Genomic DNA, 10,567 nt, shown 5'->3' with positions numbered 1-10,567 from the left:
GCCCCTTGCTCACGAGCACTACACGTGTTGTGCACGTGTCCATGCCCAAGCCAGGACAGCAGAGCAGGGTGAGCCAAGAGCCCAGCAAACAGGTACCAAGTCTCAGAAGTCAGTAATGAGTGGAGGGGGAGCAGTCCTGTTCCAAATAGCATAAACTTGTAGAAGTCTGTTTTGATTACAGCATTCACTTCGTACCCCCCTTCTCTACCAGGTTCCCTCAATTCACCAGCTCCTCTTCACACCTTCCATTACTGGGCTGCTGTTGGCACTGGTTTTGGTGACATCCCTCTCTGGTGTTTACGATACGGTTGCCCTGGTGTCTCCCCTTCAGTCAGCGACCCACGATGCCCCTACTTCCCGTTTTATTATCTATGAGGTCTGGCAGTTTCTCACCTTTCACTGTGTGTGTGATGCCTGGGGCCCTGTTAACCATCAGGGCTAGTTGACAGCAGGCCCCATGGTTATGTCTTTCCCTTGGTATCTGTAGTGGCTGGCAGTTTTCCTTGTGGTAATGTAGGAAATTATGCTGGTAAATGCATATATGACCTGAGCACTACTCTAATACCAAAAATGTTTTACAATTCCTTGCATTGCTGTCTGGTTTGTACAGCCACATAGCCAGGACAGGCCATTTATTCACAGAGCCTCTGTAGAGAAGCAGATGAATAAAAAGCGCATAGGGGAAACTTTTAGTTGTGTACAGATTGCCCAGCCACCTTTCACTGCTGCAGGACTGCATGAACAAGAAGAGTCTTGACTGACAAAGGGAAACCAGCCTTTCCCACTTGGTGTGTTCAAACTTTCCCTCACAAGACCTCATACCCCAGGCTGGTCTCTGTGAAGTGCTAAAGCCATCTAGTGGCAGGCTGCTCCATTGGGCATGGGTGGTCTGGGTAACTAACTGTACATAACATTTTACAGAGTATTATGTACACACACAAAATACAAATTTTCTAAAGCAGAACGGAACAAAATATTTTTAAATGCTAGGAAAATATGCATGCAGTTATTAAGAATGACATTTGATTCTACTGAGCACTAAAATAATTTGGTGACAGAGCATGGTATCATGCCACATGGACCTTCTGTTCTGTTTGCTGTAGGAGACTGATTCCTACTTCAGAAGACCTCCTTCCTAGTGACAGTAACTGTGTCACTGTCTGTCTTCTAGGTGGGGAGAAAAAAATAGATCCCCTGTTAACGTGATCATCTCTCCAGTTTGTAGTGAGCTCAATGTGTAAGTTTTTGAAAACATATTCCTTGACTGAAAAAAAGAGAGATGTCTATAAATAAGCACAAAGCTAGCAGTCTTATTAAGGCACTTATTAAATCTAGCTACTAAACCTGAAACCTGTTTGTACAAAAGCTTAATGAACGTGGCTAAGGCTTATTTAAAATACTTTGAAATACTTCATTAATTCCCAGAGAATATTTCCAAATTTCAATTTTACTTTGATTGTGTTACCTCAAGTGATGCAAACATTTTGCAAAGTGTTGTAAGTAGTCTGGATAGTAACAAAATTTGGGACTGTGTGGCAGTTCCTATGGTTAGTCACCATGACAAGCTGGCTGAATCCTGGTACTGCTGCTTACACTCCAACCAAGAATGAAGGTTGTGATGAGAAGTCAATTGTGCTTGAAATCCCCAAGCCTAATTAGACATCTTCCAAGTGTTTAGCATCAGTGCAAAGGCAAGAACCTTGTATTCCACTTTGTTAAATTTAACTGTGTCAGGTAAAAGAGAACAGGAATCGCCACATATCACTGAAAATAGCACTCTTAACATTTAATGCTGACATGAACAGTTAAATGTAGTGAATCTTTTTTATTGAAGATAAATTTTCAAGATGCAAAATACCCCCCCATTCAACAAATTTGTATCAAAGCAAATTAAATCAAAAATCTTTATATTAAAACCCCACCAATTTTTTTCCATACAAGTTTCCTGTAATGTATCCTAGACCCTCTACCAAGTAGAAAAGGATGCTTATAAAATTTCAGTTTCTGACAAGTCTAATCTTGCAGAACACTCCTCATAGATGCAAAAGGGTTAAATATATACAGTGAGTGAGACACTCACAAAGTGTTCTCCTTGCTGAATAAATACATTTGCAAAGAAAATACTCTTCATAGGCAATACTTAGCACATGTAACAGTGTCTTTTCAGTATATTTGTTGAAAATAAATGCAACTGTTACCATGCTGTCAGGCAAGAAACCACAGTACTGTTAGAAGCTCTAAATATATGCTAATAAAAATCAAGTGTTCCTCCCAGTACCAAACGGGAAGTATTCAGGGAATTCATGAATAATTTTTAGTGCTTCATTGTAGAGTTCCAGATCTAAAAAAGGGTAAAGAAAATGGTTATGATGCACAAGCTCAATTCCCCACAAGTCAATGATAACATTTAAGTACAGGTTATTTTAAAGCAGTGTAGCTGAGTGATCCCAGTCTCCCTCAAGCTCCCATTTTCCCAAGGCAGGAACACTCATTGCTTGTTTTCTGGAAGGTTATTTTTAGGCCTGCTAGCTGCACTACCACACAAGGTTCAGGGCAAGGTGAGAACCACGTGGTCAGGAGTGGGAGAACAATCTGGCCACAGCAATGATCTAGACTGGCTCCAGCTTTGAGTCACTCCCTACGGATCAACTGTAAACCACAGTATTTGGTACAGAACTTCTCTCATGACACTCTTCTTTTCTACACCCTGCTCCTTATCTGGCAGCTTGAAGAAAGACCTTGTCCATAAGGAAAGGTAATCAGGCTTTCCCTTCTTATTTACTGAAGATGAGTTCAGAACTCAAAATGAATTTGCCGTAATGTATATTCTTACTCACCAAATAAACTTTTATCTTCTCTGAACTGGACATATGATGCACACATGATGGTTGCCTGATTTGTTACTCTTCCCACCACTTCAATAACCCCTGAAATCTCCTCATCCAGCTAGAAAACACATCAAAAATGAAATCAGTAACACTAAATTAGCTGCTGCCTTTACTGCACAGCACTTAAGCTAGGAACTCTCCACAACTGATGGTTTGTTCATGACAGATTCTGTTCCATGTCAAACAATACAGTACTACTGAAAAGACCTGTCACCCTTCCCCCTAAAAAAAACCACAAAAACCTTGATCCACTAAGAGATTTACAGGTTTTGTAATAGCCAAGTCAATGCCAAAACAAAAAATATGAAGAAGCATCTGAGGAAAGATACCAGTTTGTAAGTATATAAAACTGTCATTTAGTCACTGAACAGAGACTAATCTAGGGCACAGAGAGCAGAACAATTCTGATTTTAAAGCACTGCATTCAAACCTGTGTCAGTTATAGAACTCTGTAAGAGCTAAGGAGGTATCACACACTCCAGAGAGCAGTTCCAGTGTTCCACATTCAGGAGGTATATTTGGAAATTACTTCTTAAGTAATCTGTCAGTAAGTGTTCAGAATACAAAGATACTGACACTAATAAGCCTTTGGTTGAACAAAGGAAAAAAAGGCTAAAAATTCTATCTTACTCCAAAATAATATAGCTTGAACATTTTCTTTGTTTTTTAAGATACAAATTTTAACAGTGCAGTACTATTTTGGTAATGTTCTTCCAATACCTAAGTCTTATTTTTCACTTTCTAGTAAGTCTTCTGGAATAATTCCCTCCCCATAATTTTGGGGTCGAAAGAGTGAACTACACATGCACAAACAGAGAAATATATTTAAAGGGAAAAACGTTAGAAAGCATTTTGATTAGCAAATCTAGAAGTTTCCCCACTGACATTGGGTGAACTGGAGAGATGAACCTGGCCTCATTTTTTTGCACACACCAGTTTCTCCCAAGGCAGTGGAGCACAGACTGAAGTGCCCAGCACTACAGCTTTGCATTTATGGAATTCAAGCACTTACACTGTTATTATAGAATATTATAGAATCATTGGTCAGATGCTAACATCTGAATTTTTAACAACCCAAGGCAGGAAATGTTTTCACAAACTCAAGAAAGAGGTATGAGACATTTTGTTGTGGTTTGAAGTCAGCAATCTTCAATTTATAAGACAAAACTCTTCTGTATCAAACTGCATTTTTCATCAACAAGGACAGACTCTTGTCTTGAAAGGCAGAGAGAGTACCATATGCAATTATTTCCCATGGAGATGGCAAGGTTTCTCAGCATTTAACAACTCATTCAGAGAAGAGGATGTAAATATACACATACGCTGAGTCAAGCTAGAGCATTTGTCATCACAATTAAAATAATTCTTTAATTACAACATTTCTTGGTGGAAAAAACATACTTAGAATCAGAAGAAAACACCAAAGTGTTACTCCTTCAGTGGTAGGTGGTAACAAAGGAAGCAGTATTTTCGTTCAGCCGTTCTAATTATATCTTACACCCATTGCATTAATTGCTTAGGGGTTTTTTAAGAAAGAATGCTTCAAGCTAACTATGGAGTTTACTGAAATGCTATGACAAGTGTTCTAAGAGAATGTAGCAATGTTAACTTAAAAAACTCCTGAAAACACCATATTCTTTTTGATTATAAAAGCAGTAAGAAAATGGGAGACTGAATTTACAGTAAAACTAATAAACGTAGCAGAATATATTACACTGTGAACAACTAATAGAGTAAGAGAAAATAACCAAAAAGGGATGTGTCTGACAAGGAACGAGTTCTGTCTCTTAACACCAGCTGAAAATTGATAAAGACCAAGGCAGCTCATGGGTAAGAGAGCTACAGGTTAGCTGAAAGATGCAAGAAAGAGAGGCAATGAAATACAGGTGGAAAAACTCAAAACAGGGTAGGCATGCACAGGTTTCAGAAAAGACAAAACCTCCGGAATCCACAAGAGGCGACATGATTTCCAAAGCATTCCGTAACTTACAGGCTCGCTCAGCTCCACAGTCGTATGCTTGCCGAGTCCATCCGAAAGCACGACAAGCTTCCCACTAGGATGAATCTACAAAAGAACACTTAAGTCTACAAAAGACATTAGGCCTGTGCGCTCTAAAGGCACCTGGAAGCGTCACAGAAAAGCTTTGGCCGCCTCAGCCAGTTCTTTCCCGCAAAGCTCCGTCCGCCTCCCGCCCTGCTCCCAGGCCGGCTGGAGCCGCCGAGCTGCCCCAGGGACGGCGCCAGCCTCTCCACACAGAGTGACGGGGCAGCCGCATCCCCGCTCCCAGACCCCGCCGAGCGCCCCACGAACCTTCTCGACGCGCCCCACGAAGCAGACGGGCTGCCCGATGTGCTGCGCCAGCTGCCCCGTGCCGATGCGCGGCCGCGGCACCTCGTGGATGTCGCCCATCGCCGGCACCGCTTCCCGCCTTCCGCGGACCGAGGGAGGGACGGCAGCGCCGGGTACGGGCGGTCGGGGCGGGACTTCCCCTCCGCCCGAGGCGACCCGGAAGCGGAGGCGGAGGTTGGTGAGAGCGGCGGCGGCGGCGGCGGCAGCGGGCGGGTGGGTGACGGAGGGGCGGCTGACGGAGGGGCGGCTGTCGATGCTGCCGCGGCGGGGAGGGCGGCGGGGGCCGAGCGCTGGGGTGGCGGGGGGAGCCGGCCGTCAGCTTCCAGCCCTGTCCTGTCCTTTAAATCGCCCCGTATTTCCCCTCCCCGGCGTTTTCCCTCTCCCTTCAGATAGTGGGTCCCCTCAGGTGTAATTTGGCAGCGTGCCCTGGCAGCCAAGAGGGTAAAAGGCGTCCTGGCGTGCATCAAGCACAGTGCAAACAGGGGTGATTATCCCTCTGTAGTCAGCGCTGGTGTGGCCTCACCTGGAATATTGTGTGGTTATGGGCTCTGCAGCTACATCCAAAGCTGAAGCAGTGGTGAAGGGAATGTCCTGTGAGAAACAGCTAAGGACTTCGGGTTTGTCTGGTTTGGAGAGAAGGAGGCTGAGGGTTGTCCGCATCACTCTATTCCTTCCTGAGGAGGGAAAGTGGAGACGGGATGCTGATCTCTTCTGCCTGGTATTCCAGGGTATGTGGGAATGATTCAAAGCTGCACCAGAAGAGGTTTAGACTGAACATTAGGAAGCATTTACTGAGAGGGTGGTCAAGCACTGGAACAGGCTTTCTAGAGAGGTGGTCGATGCCCCAAGCCTGTCAGCTTTTAAGAGGCATTTGGACAATGCCCTTAATAATATGCTTTAGCTTCTAAGATCCTCCCTGAAGAGGTCAGGCAGTTGGACCAGACGATCATTGCAGATTCTTTCCAACTCAGCTATTCTATTCTATTAATTTCCTTTTATTTCATCGTTGAAATTGAGCTGTGCTCAATCCCCAGGTTTAGAACAACTGATGTATGTAAGACAGAGATAGCATCTGGATATAGCACTTGCCATGCATCGTGCCTTTTTCCATATGTTTTCCCAATCGGTCCCTGGCATGGAGAGGTTCCTCCCAACTGCTCTTGTGGCAAAGGCGACTCACATATCACAGTCTGCATTTGACATAGTGTTGCCAGCAGGTCGAGGGAGCTGCTACTTCCCCTCTGCTGTGCACTGGTGGGGCACCTGGAGTGCTGGGTACGAGGGCACTTGTGGACACACTGGAGAGAGGCCAAAGAAGGGTCACAACAACAATTAAGGGACTGGACCATCCTATATATGAGGAAAGACTGGGAGAGCTGCAACTGTTTAGCCTAGAGAAGAGAAGGCTCAGAGGGCTCTTATTAATATAAATACCTAAAGAAAGGGTGTAAGCAGGATGGTCAGGCTCTATTCAGTCGTACCCAGTGAAAGGAACAGAGGAAAAAGGTGCAAACTGAAAACACAGGAGGTTCCTCAGGGAACATCAGGGAACACTTTTGTCACCATGAGAGTGATCAAGCACTGGTACAGGTTGCCCAGAGGGGTTGTGGGGGTCTCCATCCTTGGAGATAGTCAAAAGCCATCTGGATATGGTCTTGAACGACCAGGTCTAAGATGGTTCTGCTTAAGTAGGGGGTTGGACAAGGTGGCCTCTGGTCCTTTCTAACTGTAGCCATTCTGTGGTTCTGTGATTTCCTTTTATTTTCCAGGACTGGTGTTTCAGGAAATATTTGGGAAAATCTGACTCTGCTCTGGCTTAAAAGGGCAGTCACAGAACTGTCCATGTGCTGGCTGTCTCTTCTGACTAGCCACGGGCCAGTTCAGCTTGCTAAGCAGTACAAAGTGGTTTTTGTTAGTTGGCTGGGGTAGTGTTGTTCTATGGCAGCAGCCTGTGTCAGCTTTCGAAGGAAAAAGCTACTGCCAGAAGCTGTGCAGAACCAGTATGTGACATAGGAGTGCTCTGGAGTTAAATGTTACATGACATTTAGCTGGTTGTCATCCCTCAGTGTCACCGTGACAGTCACCTTTTCAGTATTTTATTTGCAAGAGAATATCCTCATCTCCATAGCATATCTTCAGAGATTTGAAAGGAGAGATCTCATCAATGTAGCTGTTGAAGCAAGGTGCAGCAGGCTGCTGCACAGTGGCCCTTCTAGGGCTGAGGGGTTTGAAGGGTCAGCGGCTAGAAAAACATGTTGTACAAGTTCTTACAAACGCGTGTCTGTATCACACTTAGCAGCTGTTGAAGGTTTTCATTCAAAAGAAAATTGTTCGAAGGGAAAACAGTAGGCTTCAGCCTATTGAGTATTGTGTCTCATTAACACCTAGCTTTCTCTTTTCACGTTTTCTGTCTTCAGGGTTTTGAATGTTTACATCAGTTTAAGTGCTGTTATTTCACTCCTGGCTTTGTTTTTGTCACCTGTGCTTTTATTGTCTGACTTGGTTGTGGCTGGTGTTTTATGATTCAGCCTCTTCAAGTGTTTTTGTACTATGGTAATTTGGGTTGTATAGTTCTTGTATTTCTGCTTTCCTTAAATTTTATAAAAACATTAAAAATAAATACTAACATGTTATGTAATACAGAAAAAAAATCTTTGTTAATGTTTCATTATACATGTATCCATTTCTTTAAAATTTGGGTTTCTTGTGATACTTTCCATTCTTCTGTTTTCAAGAAATATGAACTAAAAAAACATGACTAATGTTAATGCCAGAGAAAAGAAATTATATGTCCTTTTTTTTTCTTCTTCTTCACATAGTAACTTAGACTAGTCCAAAAGCTTTTAAGCTGTTCTTTTGGTGTCACAGAGAAATATTTTCAACATGCATATTCTTGACTCTTAAATTGGTTGTTTTCATGATAAGAAGGATTGTACAGGGCTGTAAACATCTTGCTCTTTTTCTGATTGCTGCTTTATTGGTGAATCACAGCAGATGGTAATATGGAAGTGAGAATTGCTCCGATGCTCTCTGGTTTTTTCTTCCATAGATTATGTATCTTAAACTGCTAGATATGAAATATTCTGGTTCTTTCTTTAAGGTCAGTTTTGTGTCTTCTTCTGTCCCTGTTTCATCATTTATGTAATTATTGGCAGTGCCACTTGCAGTTCTGCTTTGCTGTATTACTGGGCATTGTCTCTTTATCCTAGTCTGCATCTTGGTGTTTTTAATATTAAATTATGATTCTCCTCCAGTATTGCTAACATTCAGGAAAGGCTGAAAAGTAATGGTAAATATACCAAGATCCTTGTTGCATAGAAAAATTTTATTGGATTTAACATATTGGTTTGGCTCAAAGGTCGCCCATAGTTCTTGTCAAAGGAGACTGACAAAATGCAGGAGGAATAAATTAACCCCTTTGTGCAGCTCTGTAACTCATCTTTGTCCAGTGCCACGTATGTTCTCAGAGCCTCACAGAAAGACAAAATATTTTTTGCAGCCTCACAGAATTGCTGTAGCTCAGAGCTTATTATTTGCTAATGACTGAAGCCGTGCCAAAAGCATTATTCTTAACTATCAGTGATTGTGTTCACTTTTTTTTTTTTGTGAGAGAGAAACATGAGAAGGAAGGGAATTGCATATTCCTACCAAGGGAGATTTTTATCTTTAGGCAGTGAATTCAATTTCAGGTCTCCTATGGAAATGAAATTAATCCCATCTGGAAGGGAAAAGTGCTGTGCTGTATAGGAGCAATGACTGCAGGAATGTGGCACTGTCTCTGAATGGTGGGTGCATTTTCTGGGATTTTGTGCTGACAGCGTTAAAAAAAAAACCCAACTAAGTGCTTTTTTTCTCAAATCTGTGTGACCATGCGTCCAGGTCCCCAAACTTCAGATTTAATTTTTACTCTGAAATGAAGCTTGTATGAAGCTGGTTGTTCTGAGCTTTCGTTACCTGAAACCTCGTCTTATCTACAAGTAGTAAAACTGCAGCCTGATTCTGCAAGTGCTTAAACTGTGTCCTTATCTTCAAGAGCACGAGTGTTTCCATTCAGCTCTGTGTTTCTTTGTTGGATAGGGGCTTTGTTCTGTTTTTAACATGTGATTCAAGAAATTTAGTGGTTGCATTTCCCGTTGCTGGGGAGATTTATGGTTACTTTTGAAGTAGCACAGTTGATAAGATTCTTAAAAGAGCAAATATCACAAGTGCCCCTGCATTGCCTGTGTACAGTCTTTCCCTTACCTATGCTGTATTGTATGTAACTCTCATTTTTGTTTCTGTGCCCCCTCTCTGTTTTTTAGTAATTCTTTTTTTTTTAGTTTATACTTAATAAGGTATTCAACAAAGCTACCAAAATGCTGAAAGTAGTGGTTGGTGAACTCTTTCTTCCACATGCCTTTCAAAGAGCCGAGATCTACAAGCACAACTTTTGTTTCTAAGAGGTTCTTAGAGAAGGAAACAGCCTCACTAAACATGTTGGTCTTTTTAATATGTGGTTTTTTGTACCGCCTCCCCACATTCACAGTCACAAAATACAGCATGTACTATTTTCTTAGTGCTGGACTGGTGATTTTGACAGCATAAGGACTTGAGGCCTGAGCTTAGGATGTACTTTTGTTAATTTTGTTTGGTTTTCTGCTTCAAGCAAACCTATATGTGGGTTTTGATTTTGATTTGGTTTGGTTTTGGTTTTTTGTTTTGTTTTCTGTTAGAGAAATGCTGCTGGCAGTGGAATTAAGCTGCTTCAGAAACTGAAAATTCCAAAATAAAGATCAACACTTATGTATGTAGATAAGATGAATTCTGTGGGTTTTAGAAAAAATTGGGATACTGTCAATGAAAGTAAAAAAATCTAGTATGTGAAAGTGCTTGTAACATTAATTTGGCTAGATCAAATTGTCCTGATTGCTAATTTACTCTGAATTTAAATACCTATTGTCTTTTAAGCAGTGAAGTTTAGGTATGTTAAGTATGCAGGATTTTAAAGACTAGAAGTGCATGGTTCCCTATACAAGTCTTTTGTGCCATGTATGTACTGATTAAGATGCTTTTCTTTGTGCAAGAAGAGAAGGGGGACATTATGTGATAGAGCTGAAAACTGTACAATAACGCAGATCTCAAAAGAGAAAAAAGTGTGATTGGAGCAACTGCAGCTCTGGCACCTCAAGTGACTGTCTGGAATCTGAGCCTTTACCAAAGCTATCTGTAAGATTTTGCACATCAAGTTGATTTTGCTTCTTGTTGTTGCACACTTAGGATGAAGGTAAAATTGCATTTTAAACTGTTCCACAACTGCCTCTCCTTCATACATCATTGGAGCAGAAACCTG

General features: G+C 41.9%; 2 protein-coding genes across 3 annotated transcripts in view; one reads left to right on the top strand and one right to left on the bottom strand.

The window, feature by feature from the left end:
- Window positions 1-1,810: 1,810 nt before the first annotated feature.
- Window positions 1,811-5,302, bottom strand: RPA3 (replication protein A3). Its single transcript, XM_042043150.1, has 4 exons — window positions 5,200-5,302; window positions 4,879-4,953; window positions 2,838-2,946; window positions 1,811-2,341 (listed from the first exon to the last, which is right to left on the bottom strand). Exons 1-4 carry the CDS (start codon window positions 5,296-5,298, stop codon window positions 2,259-2,261), a joined length of 366 nt encoding a protein of 121 aa, XP_041899084.1. The 5' UTR covers window positions 5,299-5,302; the 3' UTR covers window positions 1,811-2,258.
- A 25-nt stretch (window positions 5,303-5,327) lies between these two features.
- The window catches only part of UMAD1 (UBAP1-MVB12-associated (UMA) domain containing 1), a 78,971-nt gene continuing 73,731 nt past the window's right edge, over window positions 5,328-10,567 (top strand). Inside the window, exon 1 of one of the 2 annotated variants that reach the window (XM_042043149.1) lies at window positions 5,328-5,412. The gene's annotated coding sequence lies outside the window, so the exon portion shown is untranslated. Of the gene's footprint in view, window positions 5,452-10,567 lie in introns of both variants that reach the window. The other variant, XM_042043148.1, reaches the window with a different exon arrangement.

Source organism: Corvus kubaryi, unplaced genomic scaffold, assembly GCF_017639235.1.
Source record: "Corvus kubaryi isolate FWS band 111438036 unplaced genomic scaffold, C.kubaryi_AGA036_p1.0 37398, whole genome shotgun sequence".
Lineage (NCBI taxonomy): Eukaryota > Metazoa > Chordata > Aves > Passeriformes > Corvidae > Corvus > Corvus kubaryi.
Note: the sequence above shows the minus strand (reverse complement) of the source record. Positions and strands in the feature narration are given on the sequence as shown.

Bases quoted from the DNA above. Each gene is read 5' to 3' on its own strand.
- RPA3 (XM_042043150.1), bottom strand. From the start codon at position 5,298: ATGGGCGACATCCACGAGGTGCCGCGGCCGCGCATCGGCACGGGGCAG. The intron at 4,954-5,199 runs GTTCGTGGGGCG...GTTCTTTTGTAG, and splicing joins TCGTGGGGCGCGTCGAGAAG to ATTCATCCTAGTGGGAAGCT. The intron at 2,342-2,837 runs GTGAGTAAGAAT...ACCCTTTTTTAG, and splicing joins AGAAGATAAAAGTTTATTTG to ATCTGGAACTCTACAATGAA.